The 15,231-nt window shown below is 38.1% G+C and overlaps 1 protein-coding gene across 2 annotated transcripts in view; it reads left to right on the top strand.

Annotated features, from left to right (window-relative positions):
* The first annotated feature begins 219 nt into the window (after window positions 1-219).
* Wasl (WASP like actin nucleation promoting factor) overlaps window positions 220-15,231 on the top strand; it is a 72,620-nt gene continuing 57,608 nt past the window's right edge. For both annotated transcript variants that reach the window (XR_007210098.1, XM_048340155.1), the window contains exon 1: window positions 220-777. Coding sequence is in view for 1 of the 2 variants with exons in the window: in XM_048340155.1 (XP_048196112.1) it covers window positions 664-777 (114 nt within the window). In the remaining variant the exon portion in view is untranslated. The remainder of the gene's footprint in view (window positions 778-15,231) is intronic.

The following is a 15,231-nucleotide window of genomic DNA, read 5'->3' as shown; positions in this document are numbered from 1 at the left end:
GGCCACAGAAGTGAAGCGCACCGGTCCGCCCAGACCAACCTCCATCCTCGCCCACGGCTGCAAGGCGCGGCCACCACCAGCCGACAAGGCAAAGCGACCAGGCCGCGCTCAGGTAGCCTCCCACACCCGGAGACGACGGCCACGACGTGACGTGCACAGCCTGCGCCTCTGGCGGAAGTGGGCGTGGCCTCGGACGGGCGAGCTAAGGTCGCCGCAAGCGGAGGGGGGACGGAGAGGCGTGAGCTCCTCGCGGGCCCGCGCGTTTCCGGCGCGCTCCCTCACCCCCCTGCATTCGGCATCTTGTGGTTTCGCCCGCACCCGCTGCCATGTTGGATTGTGCGGCCGCCGTCGCTGCCGCCGCCGCCGCCGCCGCCGCCGCCGGAGGACCGAAGGAGGAGTTGAGAGTTTAGCGCAGTCGCCCAGTGTCACGGAATTGGGTGCATCCGGCCTGCGCCTCGCCGGGCTAGAGCGCGGCCTGCTGTCAGTTCTCCTGCCGGCGCCCTCCTCCGCCTCCTCCTCCGCCCGCCTCGGAGGGGCTGCGCGGCGATGCACCTCTGAGTGCCCGCTCCCCGCCCCTGTCACCGCGAGGGAGGACGACCGCCCCGCTCGCCCTCCCGCCGCCCGCGGACGCGGCCCCGGACTCCCAGCCCAGCCGGCGACACCATGAGCTCCGGCCAGCAGCCGCCTCCCCCGCGGAGGGTCACCAACGTGGGGTCCCTGCTGCTCACCCCGCAGGAGAACGAGTCCCTCTTCTCCTTCCTCGGCAAGAAATGTGTGGTCAGTGGCCGAGACACCCTCAACCCCCCCCCCCGTCGCCGCCCCCCGCGTGCCCCCTCGGGCGGGCCTGGGCTCGGGGACCTGGGGTGGGAAGGAGGAAGGGGAACGTGGGAGGGGGATCCTGCCAGCCGGGGGACCCGGCCTCCCGCCGCCCTCGACCTCTCAGGCCGCCGGCTCGGCCCCGCGGCGCTGCCCGGTTCCTGGGGTGCGGGCCGTGCGGCCCGGGGCGGCCCGACGCTGCCTCCCGTCCTGCTGGAGAACAAGGGAGTGTCACCTCCGCAGGCCTGTCTTTTGGTGCCTAGCTTGGACGACTCCGGGTCTGCGCCTTTGCTGCCGGTCCAAACTTTTAGACCACAAGGGTTTTTTGTTTGTTTGTTTTCTCGTACAAGCTGCTTAATCGCAGAACAGGACCCTCGCACCAGCCCTCGATCCGGGGGTAGCTTCCTTGTTTAACAATGCCAGAGGTTGGAGGAGCGAATAGATCTAGGGGAAAAGTGCATCGTTTCTTTAATCTCTGTTTTAGTATTTCCGAGAGAGAATGAAATCGAGTGCAGATTACTGGACAGTCCAGAGTGCAAAGGCAGGAAGTGATCAATTCTGTTGCTCCCCAGTGCAGAGAAATAGGGGTTATTTCTCCAGTAAACACGCCTAGGCCTGGTTGTGCTTTCCGCATCCCCACATATGTAAATATATATGTATTTATCTTGAATTTATGGGATGGTGTGCAGCCCTCCTCTCCCCTGCCCCCAGCCTTTGGGGGACCAGGAAGGATTCTTAGGTTGGTGCTGTGCGGCCAATTCCAAGCCCAGATGGCAGGTTGGGAGCAAGCAGTTCTGTTGTGGGAAGGGAATGGGTGTTGTTTAAGGAAGCATTCATTACATTGGCTGCAGGCGCTTTGCGGGGTGGGGAAGTTGTGTTTGGTTGTGTAGGCCCTGTGGAGGTCCTGCTGAGGTGACTGGGTTGAAATGTGGCTTGTTGGAATGCGGGCTGGCGCTGTCTCTATTTGCTTGCACCTGCACGTTATGCACCACTGGAACCCAGGAAACATCCAGAGAAGTTTGAGCAGCAGTGCCATGTTATAAATGTCCTTAAGTAGACTACACGTGCTTAAGAAGTTAAGATTAGACAAGTTCTGGAAAGTTACCAGCTTGTTAGCTTGAGTCTATCGTTTGCATTTTGTGCCACCCCGTGCAGATTGAATCATTCATTCAATTTCCGACGTGTTTGTTACTTAGAGGACTAGAATTTGAGGTTAAGCCTAGAAATTGGAAGAAAGAGTGAAACATCAGAATTTGTGAGACAACTTTAAAGGAAATCAAGTCCCTTCCCCCCCCCCCCACACACAATTTTTAAAAAGTGAAAGAGAAAATAGCTTATTGATCCTCAAGTCACCCAGCAATATAATAATGACTGGAACTAGAAAACCATCACTCCTAAAGTAGAAAACCAGCACTACACCAGTACTCCTTTTGTATTTTCTACAATATCAGGTTGTTTAGAGAAGTGTTTTCCTTTTTTCCTCTTACAGAATTATTTCGGAAAGTTGTTTTAAAGGAATAGCCATTTCACTTTTACCAGAAACCTGTAAAATGAAAGCATATTTTTAAAGCATATTTTCAAATATCTCCTGTGTTTTGAGTGCTAGTTATCTGCAAATGGAAAAAAAAGTCAATTTTGCTGACAATTATATTTGGTATGCAATTTAACCGAAAGGAAGTAGCTTACTGTTGTACCTAGCAGATACATGCACTTTAATAAAGGAAGGACATTACATTTATACACAAGTGTATTGATTGACATTTTACCAGTGGTTTCAGAAATGACAAGGTGAGAGAACATTATGACAAAAGTAGCATTGCTCATTGGTTAGCCCAAGTGGATTGCCAAACAGGCTTTGTGTATTCAGTGCTCAGTTTCTTTATGTCATCTATTATTAATCAACCTTACCTTTTGAATTTCAGCTATTTAAAACCACACTGCAATGGTTGCCTGTTCTTGGGGAATGAAACTGTTGTGAAAATTCAAAATATGAACTACTCAGTTTGATAGGCTGTAATGTAGGAATAGTATGTTTTCTTTTTTTAAGCTATGCAGCTTTTTTTAGTTTAAAACAATAATGAAATTCATTATCTAGTACATTGTTACTTAAGTCCAGTAAATTCTACAGATAAGTCAAATATGTTGGGTAAGGAGTGCATTCAGAGTTCTAAGAAATCAAGAAGTGAAATAAGTAATTATGGTACCAGCTATCCAGGTGCTCGTTGCTCTCTTTTAGTGAACAAACATGTGTTAAGAAACTAAATGTTGATGTCAAACCCAGGGTTGATACCTGCCCTAAGGGAGCATAGTATGTCTAAAGAGGGAAACAAACGTGTAAACTGATGAGTAAGTTAATACTTCAGAGTGATATGTAAGAGGCTGTTAAGTCACTGTGGTAAACACCATAGCTTTTGTCATCAGTAATTGTGGATTCAAACTAAAGGTCACTGAGGACAGGTTTCTTACCTTCCACTGCTGGGTTTGGTTTTCTCATCTGTACAGTAGGGATCCTATCTTATGGAATAATGTATGGGTAGGAAGACTGAATATAAATATATGTAAACATTTTAAAAGGTTTGTAGAATCAAAGGAGAGGGTTGTAGAAGAATGGGTAATATGGACAATACTTGAATATTTCAGACTTACACAAAGTATGTGAAGCAGCTTGGAAAGTTTGAAGAACTAATCGTTTATAGTAGAACCAGGTACTTAGGAAGTAGAGATTGGAAGGATTGTGTTTCAAGGGCAACCTGTGCAAAAAGTTAATCCCCTATCTCATCTCCAACAAAATTTAAGGGTACACATCTATTCCCCCTACATGGAAAGCATAGATACCATTATTGAGGTTTTATGTCATCCTGGAGCAAGTAGTGAGACCTTATTCAAAACATAACCAAAGCAAGAAAGGACTGGGGTCATGACTCAAGTGACAGAGTACCTACTTTGCAAGCATGATGCCCCTGAGTTCAAATTCCATTACTTGCAAAAACAACATTAAAAAACCCCAGCAGCAACAATGAAAACCCCAAGGAATTTTAGTATAGCATTTACCTTTTAAAATAGGAGGGTGCATTCCAAAAGGGGAAGATACAGATAAGGAATTACAGTATTAAAGTAGGGAACCAGAGATCAGATTTGACTTTAGAATTTGAGCAAAAGGTGGGGTGATTGAGGATTGTGCGAATGGAGACAAAGGAGATCAGATAGGTTTTTACAGAAGTCCATGTGAAATATGATAAGGGTCTGAATTAAACCAGTTCTAATGGGAACTCAAGTATAATTCAAAAGGAAAGACTTCAATCAGACCTCAGTCCCAGTTAGCTATAGAAGAGCAGGCAAGGGAGTTGTGTAGTAAAGCCAAGCCTTATAAGCAGCAGAAAAGCATGTAGAAACATACAATTGGAAATATGCCTTGGTGTTCATGGGACTCTGGCAATTAGTTTTGAGATTCCCCTCCCCCCCCCACCCCCCCCCCCCCCCCCAGTTCTGGGGCTGGGACTCAGGTGCTCAGCACTGTCCCTGGCTTCTTTTTGCTCAAGGCTAGCACTCTACCACTTGAGCCATAGTGCCACTTCTGGCCTTTTCTCTTTATGTAGTGCTAAGGAAGTGAACCCAGGGCTTCATGCATGCTAGGCAAGCACTCTACCCCCTAAGCCACATTCCCAGCCATGGTAATCAGTTTTGCAGAGGAGAATCATTAAGTAAATCTATTGTTTTTCTAATCAGTTTTAATTGGGGTTTCATTTAAAAATGTATGTAATGTATAAATATGTGTCAGGAACTTTTATATGAGGTTAATAGTTCTGATGCCATTCATTATGTAGTAATATTTTCTTAAAGTAGAGCAATTTTAAAAGTTTCAAGTAAGAATAAGGTTTTTTTTTTGTACTTCTGTTGACTTGCAAGTAGTATGATATTTACTTATGTAATAAATATGTTCAATCTTTACAAGTGGAGTTTAATAATCCTGATAAATCCTCATAAATATATTAAGAAGTTAGAAAAAAACTCCTCTTCAGTCATCTCTGATCTGTTGGGTTGATTATGTTGATCACTATCCCTACCATATTTACCAGGTTTGTTATTCAAGATCAAGTGATATTTCAATTTCTTTACTAATCAATTTTAACCTTCATTTTCTTTAATTCCTCAACACTTGTTTTAACTTGCTTGCTCACATTCTTTAGTTAAATCTATTTTGTTTTCTCACTTCATACACAGATCTTGGAGTTCAGTATTATGTCTTGGTAATACAACATCTATCACAGATGAATGAGTACTTTGATTGGATAATTGTGACTACTCATTTGTTTATTCCTTAGGAGCCCCTCTAGTACTTGTCATTACTTAAGATGTAAAAATCTCCAGCTTCTAATGTAGATGATATCTGGACTTTGTTCTTTATTTTATTCACAGAACAAATTGTTTAAATTCTGCTGCCGAGTTACTATAGTTGGTAGCAGTAGCTATCTAACATAATTTTGTTGTTGTTTTGTTTTAAATTAGATCTTCTGAGTAGAAATTCTAAGTAGGTACAGAGGAAAAGATGTACTTAAGATAATTCCTTTGCCTTTTTTTTTCTACTTAGTGGTATTGGCATTTTCAGTGGCCTGGAATTGCCAGCAGGCACTGTACCATTTGAGCCACTCCCTCAGCTAGAGAGACCGTTCTCTTTCTTGAAGACCAGAACTTTAAAGTATTACTGGTGGCAAGTTAGGGCTGACAGTGTATTTTAGTTTGGGTAGTAAAGAGAGAAAATCAAATTCACTGGGTTGCAATATACAAACATGAAATGTTATTCTTGTCTACTACAGAGGAAAACAGCAAAGAAGTCTAAATACAGGAAGATTCAGAAGAATACAATGGGGATGAGTTATCCTTTTTATGGTCACAGTTAGCTTTGTAACCAACATTAACCTTAGTGTCTATGCTTGTAAAATGAGTTTCGGAAATAATTTCAAGGGATAATAATTATGTAAAGCACTTAAGAATACTTGACATCTATTAAGTATCCTGGGAATTTGAAGAAGCATATGAAAAATGTTTTAATGCTATTTAGTTTAGCACTGTTTAAATTTCCCATTATTGATGAGGAGATTTCAAAGTAAATTTGAACTCTAAATTGTGTTGTTTTGATTTTGGTAAATCAAGTTTAAGTCAGGTACCAAATATAAGTGTACATGAGTAGAAGTATGAAGGAACAGCTTGAATAAGTCTATAAGGCAGTTTTTTAAGCCTCTGAACTGTACCACCCTGTTCTGCTATTTTGAGCTATCTTATTTTTTTTTCTGTTATGGACAGTAGTAAGTTTTTTTTTCCATTTAAAATAAGCTTTGTTTAAAACATCTTTGGGGCTGGGGATATGGCCTAGTGGCAAGAGTGCTTGCCTCGTATACATGAGGCCCTGGGATCGATTCCCCAGCACCACATATACAGAAAATGGCCAGAAGTGGCGCTGTGGCTCAAGTGGCAGAGTGCTAGCCTTGAGCAAGAAGAAGCCAGGAACCAGTGCTCAGGCCCTGAGTCCAAGGCCCAGTTTGCCAGGAACCAGTGCTCAGGCCCTGAGTCCAAGGCCCAGGACTGGCCAAAAAAAAAATAAATCTTTAATGTAGAAACATTACCTATGAATAATGACAAATTGCCACTTCTAAACATTAAAGTCTATCGTTAGAAAGGACATTCAAAATTGTGAACATTAGTCTCAGCCTACTCAAGTGTTTGCTGAAGGACTGAAGAGAGAGCTGGGCTCTACTTGTAGTGCTTCTAGGTAACTTGTACCTCAGCATTTAGTATTCTAAAGCATGATTTGTAAATTCTATATTAAAAACTGCTAAGAATTTGCAATGAAATGCATGTTTATGGTTTCATTTAACTTCTGTACACATTCCACAGATTTCGGTGAATTATTTTAATGGGTATATGAGGCTATCCTTTTCTAGTTTGAATAGAAAAGTCTATCCTAAAAGAGCACATAGGTTTGAAGTTTATTGTGCATTATTTTGTTTAGTAGGCACAGGTTTGCTCTCATAGATAAAATGCCAGCTGTGTTAATGAGCTTTATTTTTACTATAAAGGTTTTGGAAATAAAATGAGTTTATGCATAGTAATTCATAGTAATACAATATATATTGTTCTTATGAATACAATTTACATTTTTATAATTCTTACTAGCTTATGAACAATACATTTTTAAGTATCACTTAATTATATTCTTAGCATATCGGACTGTATTCATATTACAGTATATCAAATATTCCTTTTTTAGTGCATCTGTGTCAACTTTCTCAGTTGTGGAAGGTTACATCACTATAATAGCAATATAGAAGAATGAAATTAAAGAGAATACACCAATTTCACTTTATAATTATTGTGTTGTAGATGTATTATCCCATTTTAGGATCCAAAATAATCACTGTAGGGTAATGTTTGAAAAAAATCTAGAAAAGACCCCTTTAGAAAGTTGGGTTAAATTAAAGGTATGTGCTAATTTATATCTTAATTACCATGTCTGTTAGTGTTAGTAGTAATTTTTTTAAACTTATTTTTAACCTGACTGGAAGATTTACTGTAGAAACCTGTCTCTGTAAAAGAAATGCTCATTTGAAGAAGCTAAAACAATTTAGACACAAAATTGTCAGACCTGTAGCCAAAATTTTTAAAATTTAAATGAAATGCTCTCAATAGTGTATCAATAAAATATCATTAAGTATTGTGTGCTTTTTTAGTATGTAACAATTTCCCAGTATTGTGGAGCTCAAGGAGATAGGTGGTAAGGAAGATTAAGGCTTTACTCCTCAGTTGATTACTTCATAGCTGGGAAAAATAAAAACTATGTGCAAAAAGATACACACTGCAAGCCAGAGTGTGCTAGGTATTTGAATAATAAGGCAGGGATAGATATATCATTGTGAATTTTGTACAACATTGTGTAGATAGAATATTAAGAACTTAAGTTGTTTAGAAATTATTATCAAGCAGTGTAACATCTTAATTCAGGTACATGGAAAATACATAAAAGAACCTGGAAGTAAAAAAGGTGAATCAAATCTGGAGATGCAGAAAGACTGGATTGGTTAGAATTGGGAATGGCAGTGCCTTGGGGAATTAACCCCTGGATTTGAACTTAAATCTAATGATTGAATATTCTTCCCTAGGTGGCAGTGATCCAGGAAGAGTTTTGATTAAAGAAATTTCAAGATAAGATCTAGAAATGAGAAAGATCAGAGGTTATTTCTATTTCTTAGTAGGAATAATTGACTACTGTTAAAAAGCTTTTCCTTTTTTTTTTTTTTAAACTCATTGTCTTAACATACCTGGTCCTGGCTAAGGGGCCTAATTATTGCAGCAGCTGTTAATAAAAGGACTAAGTTCATCTTTGTCTGTTTGTTGATAGCACATAGCACCATCATTTCTTCCCTCAGGTCAGGTCTGGTCTCTGCATAACCAGCACATTCCTGCAGGCAGCATTACCAGTAGGTGAAATCTAGTTGCTATTCCTACTATTCCTGCAATTCCTACTAGAAACATTGTGAAGAAAAATTGGCAGTACTCAATTGGATTTGTGAATTACAGAGAAAAACCAAACCTTTGAAAAGGCCTGAAAATTAGGAACTATAGGAATCCAGCTTTGGGTGATCTTTTACATAGCATTGATTTTGAGTGTGAAAGTGAGGTGTGTGAAGGTGGTGATTGAGATTACATGGTGAACCTGTGCTTGACTTGCAGCATTGGAGGAGAGTGAGTTTTAGAAAGGAATCTGCAAAGTAGTATTATGTTTATAATATATTTTGTATAGTTGCATGTCCAGTTACACGCATTTATTATGTCTATTACCAGTTTTATTTCTGGATTATATATGAAGGTATACAATTTATTAACTGCTGTTGATGGGTTAAAAAATCACAGCTCTTTGAGAAGAGATTAAGATATAAAATACTAAACTAATGCAAAGAAGAGGAGTAGAAAAAGCAAACAGGAACAAACAACAGATGAGAGACAGAAACAACTAGCAAAGTAATATATTTAAATTCAGTCATATCATCAGTCACATTAAGTGTCAATAGTCTATAGATGTTAGATGACAGATACTTTCAAATTGCACTTTAAAAGGAAGATTTAACTAGTCACTCTTTGTATCTGTTAACTCATCATCCAAAATTAGGGCATTTTTGGATTCAACAAACTAAATAAAAAATATTTAGGGACAATAATATGTCTGTACTGAACATGTAAAGACTTTATCCTTGTTTTTATTTTCTTAGCAGTATAGTATAACAAATTTACACAGCATTTACATTACTTTAGACAGTGTAAGTAACTTAGACATGATGGCCATGGAAGGATGTGTATAGGTTAGATTCAAATACAGCAGCATTTTATATAAAGGACTTGATTATCCCCAGCTGTGGTATCTTGGAGGTCCAGGAGCAATCCTTCATGGACACTAAGGCATGAATTGAACTGCTGCCTACACAAAGAAAGATGAAGTGGCTACATTTGTGCCAGACTAGGTTGATTTTATAGCAAAAGATTACCAGGAACAATGGAGATAACCTCATAGTGAGAAAAGGGCCAATCAGTGAAGAGAATGAATAAAAAAAAAAAACAACAAATTGTAAGTGTTTATGTGCTCAATAAAGACAAAAGTATTTGAAGCAAAATCTGATAAATCACAAAACTCATTTAAAAGGTCAAAGACTTCAGTACATAGAAAATCAGTCAGGATATAGAAGAGTTTACACAAGACTGACCAATTTATTAAATTTATTAATACAACCAATTTATTAAACACAACATATAAAGGACTTTTTTTTCTTACAAGAAAAGAACAAGATATGTCCACCTGTTCTTCCAAAAAACTAATCAGGATATGATTCCTTACAGATAGATGCAAACATACTTCAAAAGAATGAGAAGATCAAAACACTAACAAAAACTTTGTATGGAGCCTAGCCTAATTATGCTAGAAGATGTTAGAGATATAACAATTATTTTCACTTAATTCCGTATTGGACATTTGTGTATGTGAATGTTTTAAACAAATACCTAAAATAGGTAAAATAGAGTGACTTTAAAGAAATGACTAGCACATTAAAAGTTATAAAAATGCAGAAAAACAAGACTTAAATAATCAATCTAAAATATTTGTTTCCAACAAGAAGCAAGTGCCCCTGCTTGCCAATTCTTCCTAAACTAGCCTACAGATCCACCAGTATTCAAATCAAAGCAAATATTTTCTGAAGATGGGCAAAGGAGGATGTATAAAGTTTTTTTTAGAATACTAGGTATCTTCAGTCTTTACTACTCAAAAGACAAGTATAAGCACATTAGCCAGAAAGTACTTGAGGTTAACCAGGAGGAATTTACTCAAGTTATATTATCATTATAAAGGTATGCTAATTAAAATTGCTTCCTTGCCAAGAAATAATGAAAGACATAGAAGAGAATGTTCAGAGATAGTGTAGGTACAAACATAGGAAGGTGATACAAAACATCATCAATAATAGAAACTACACATTCACATAGGACGTTGAAAGTAGTTATAACTGTGATATATCACTTGTTTCCATATCATGGAGTTCATTTCACTTAGCATCATCTTATGTGTTCCTAAGGGTATAGCTATTGGGCCTTGTGATGCTCTGCTATGGCTTGCCTAAACCTGTACTAATTATTCCCAATAAGGGAGGCCATAGAGTCCATGTTTCTTTGGGTCTGGCTCACTTCATCTGAGTATATTGGAAACCGTGTTTACTGGTATTGGAAGTAGGAAATTCAAAGGGAATACCAAATTCGAGAGACACGGGGTAAAAAAAGAGAAATAACTACAAAAGCAATACTTGCAAAACTGTTTGGTGTAAGTGAACTGAACAACTGGGCGGGGGGGAGGGAAGGGGGGGAGGGAAGGGGGGGGAGGGAGGGGGGCATGAGGGACAAGGCAACAAACAGTACAAGAAATGTATCCAACGCCCAACGTATGATACTGTAACCTCTCTGTACGTCAGTTTGAAAATAAAAATTTGAGAAAAAAAAAAAAAAAAGAATTAATGAGGGCTGTTTTTCTCTCTTGCCTACTTGTAGAAATAAATTGAAAATAAAAGAATAAAAATCCCCCCCCAAAAAAAAAAAAAAAAAAGAAGAGAATGTTCAAAAATTGTACTGAGAGCATCTGCTTACTTGGAACATTTAAAGGTAACATTTCATATAGGTGGAAGAAAATAAATTGTTACTTAAATGATATCAGAATCACTAACCAACCATTTGTAAAAGTAAAGCTGCATTTCTACTAGTTATCCAGTGTCACATCTGGAAGATAGATTAACTATTTACAATAATCAATAATACCATAAAAATACTAGGAAAATGTTCATCAGTATTACAGTTCTGAATCTAGAAAGTACTCCCATAATTTAACATAGCAGACCATTATATTTAATAACTAGACAAAAATGTAAAATCTGCACAATAACCACACCACCAAAATACTATTATCAAGATAAAGAATTAATGCTGCATGATATAATATCGATAACACATCAAGAGTTCCTCCAGATCATTAAGAAAAATGCAACAAAAATACGGAAAGTATTCTTTTTTGTCTTTTTTTTTTTTGGTACTGGGGATCGAACCCAGGATGTTGCACTTGCTAGGCAAGCACTTTGTCACTGAGCTACATCCTAGCCCACAGAAAGTGTTCTAAGAAAAGGAATTAGTAGCAAATATATATAAGACATACAACATGTAAAATGTTCATTCTAGCTGAAAAACTACAAATTAATAGGATTTTTTTTTTTTGCCAACAAAGGTATGTATGTTTTTAAGGGAGTTACAGATGGACAGAAAGGTCAGGAAACAATTTACAGAAGGCTCAAAACTTTCCTAGATTTTCCATATCACACTCCCTCTAGTTTCCAATGTTGTTAAGTTTAGTGTGGTAATTTTTTTTAAATTTGTGAAGCATTATTGGTGCAGGATTAAATGCTATTAATAGTATGCATTGTGTTTAAATCGGTATTATATAGGCTTTCTGGTTTTTTTCATAAATGGACACTGTATCCACCCTTAAGATGTCGTACAGATACAGAGGAGTTTTAACTACTTAAAGAGTACCTTTGCTCCACATTCTCATTCTTTCCCTCTCCTCCCCAAACCTAATGTTCACTTTTTTTTTAATGTTCTCATTTTGCTTTGTCCATAGTGTTGTATAGTTGTGGTTATGTGGCATTTGTGGACTGGCTCCCTGTTTTTTCAGTTCCATATCCAGCCCCCCCCCCCCCCCCCCAGCCAGTGTTTGGAAATTTTAGCCAGATTAATAACTTTTGTTGTATCTCGCTCTTTTCATGTGGAATTCCCTAATGCCAAATGATATTGAACATCTTTCAGGATCTACGGATTTTTCAGTGTATGTATTTGTGTTTCACATTATTTGCCTTTTTCATGGTTGGTGGAGTTTGTTGGCAATTGAACGCAGGCTTTCATGAATGCTAGGCAAGAACTACATCCCCTGTCCTATTTTTAATTGCATCATTTGATTCTTACTGCTGAGTTTTAAGAACTCTTTCTCTACTTTGGAAAAAAGTACTTTATCAGATACATGTTTTAAATGAATTTTCTCTCAATCTTCAGATTTTCGATAATGTCTTTTCCACAAGTTTTAAATTTAATGAAGTCTAATTTATATTTTTTTCTTTCATAGAATATGATTTTGCCCTGGTATATAAAATGTTGTACCCACTTCAAGGTTACCTATGTTTTCTTTTATATTATCTTCTACTAGTTTTATAGCTTTGCATTTGACAGACGGCTTGATCTACTTGGAGTTAATTTCTAAATGTGAGGTTAGTGTGTAGGTTTGATTTTTCAAAACTCTTACATGAGTATATTCAGGGTTCAATTTTTTTCCTTCCATTTGTTGATAAGATTTTCTTTCTCCCTTGTCTGCTTCTTTGTCATTAATCATTTTGTATCAATACTTTTCTGGGCTTTCTCTTCTGTTCCACTGTGCTTTTTGTTGTCTCTTAACAATGCTATTGTGCTGTCTTCAAAACTGTTGCTTTATAGTAAATCTTGAGGTAAGGTGGTTTCAGCAGTTTGACATTGTTTTTACTATTTTCATTGTGTTTATTCTGGATCTTATTTTTTGCTTTTTATTTAAACATTAGAATCGCTTGTAGATACTCATAAAAGAACTTGCCAAGGTTTTGGGTTTTTTTGGGAGGTGAGCTATTACTGGGATTTGAACTCAGGGCCTTGAGCTTGCTAGGCAGTGTGCAAGGAGGCTTCTGTTTGACTTTTGCACTGGGGTATACAATATACCTTCCTCAGATTCACACCCTCTGTCACTCTTCCTTTCTCCTTTTAACAACCTTAATTGTTCTATTTTTACACATGTATATGAAGCATTTCTTTTACTCTTCTTTACCTTTTTTGTTTAGTATCTCCACTCACACCCATTGTACTTCCCTTTCATTTTGTAAGTATATTCTAATTGTTCACAGAGGTTTCATAATAATATTTCACACATGTGTATTCAGCACTTCAATTAGACTGACCCCCTTTCTTACTTTCACATCACTCATCCCTTTTGCCCCCTATTATTCAGTAGCTTTCAGTGAATCTTATTTTCAAAGTTTATGATATATTTTGCTATTTCTAAATTTCTCTTCCCTATCCCAGTCCACTCAGGTAGTTTTATAATTAAATATTTCACACACACATGCACACATACATATATACACACATATTAACATACATTTTTGTCTCTTAGATCTAGCATCTACTATGAGAGAAAATATACAGTCTTTGTTCTCCTTAGCCTCATTTACTTCTGTTTCATGATGATATATTTCCACTTCCCTACAGAGGAAATACTTTTGTGGTTAAATAACACTCCATTGTGTATGTATGCCATATTTTATTGAGCCATTCATCTGCAACAGTGTATCTTGGTTGTTTTCATAGCTTGGTTGTTAATAGTACTGCAATTAACATGGCTATGCAAATGCTTCTATTGTATCCTGACTTCAATACACCCAAGAGTGGTCGTACGGTACATTTATTTTTAGTTTTTTGAACAACTGCCATACTCATATCCATGCGGTGATCATACTGTAATCCGAGTTGTAAGAGTGGTAATCATACTGAAGTAGCTTAGTGCTAATCATACTGTAATAGCTTCCCTTCCCATGAACAATGTATAAAGCTGACCCCTCCCCCTCCCACATATACACACGAACGATTATTTTTCAGGTAGGGTCTTGCTTTTGCCTGAGACATTCCTTGGCAGAAGTCCTGCCGTCTATGTAGGTGGGATCACAGGCATGTACCACCAGGAGATTGGCTCCTATTAACTTTGACTAGGGTGACTTTAAGCTGCAGTCTTTCCCTCTCCTATTTCCTCAAGTGGCAGGAATTATAGGCATATAACACTATTCCAAGCTACCTTCTAGAACTTCGAATGAGGTTTTCTTCAATCTGTAGATGGATTGATAGAAATTGACATCTCAACAGGACTCAACATGAACATGAAACATTCATGAACATAAAATATGTTTCTATCTTCGATTCCTGATACTTGTTAGATTTTTAAGTAGGCTTGTCTGTCTTCCTCACTTTTGACGTTGCAATGGCTTATTAGTTTTGAAAATTATTTTCTCTTGGATTATTGATTTTCTACATATACTTATGTAAGAAAGTTTATTTATACTTATGTAAGAAAGTATGAAGAAAGTTTATTTTTATTGAAAAGGTAATGTACAGGAGGGGTGCAGGGACATAAGTCAGATATTGAGTAAATTTCTTTTTGAATAGTGTTACCATTTCCCTCATTTTCTCTCAGTTGAACAAGCATATACCTTTCTTTATTATTCTGTTTCATTGTCTAGGACTCCTTGAATGGTGTTAATTAGTAAGGGATAATATTGCTTTGTTCTCAGTATTAGGAGATTAAAATATTTAATCTTTTTAACCAGTAAATATGATATTAATTGTAAAGTGTGTTTATGTAGCTATATGTGTCTGGGTTTATTTATGTGTAAATAATTGGAGATCAAACCAGTTCTTCGTACATGCTGAGCAAGTGCTCTACTCTTAAACTAACCCCCATCCTAGGTTATTTGTAGATTTTTTTGTTTTAATCAACTGGAGGAAGCTCCCCCTCTACTCTTGGATTTTCATCATGAATGAGTAATTAATTCCATTCAGTTCTTTTGTTTACATCTATTCAAAGGACCAGTTTACTTTCACTCATGGGGCTGGGAATATGGCCTAGGGGCAAGAGCGCTTACTTTCACTCATTAATGTGATGGATTATACTGATGATTTTTGAATTTTGAACCTGAAAGGAAAATTATCCCGAAAAACCACAGACCATAGACGAAGTCATGTAGAGCAAAAGAGTTTATTGCCAGCAGGGCT

Source organism: Perognathus longimembris, chromosome 2 (assembly GCF_023159225.1).
Source record: "Perognathus longimembris pacificus isolate PPM17 chromosome 2, ASM2315922v1, whole genome shotgun sequence".
Lineage (NCBI taxonomy): Eukaryota > Metazoa > Chordata > Mammalia > Rodentia > Heteromyidae > Perognathus > Perognathus longimembris.
Note: the sequence above shows the minus strand (reverse complement) of the source record. Positions and strands in the feature narration are given on the sequence as shown.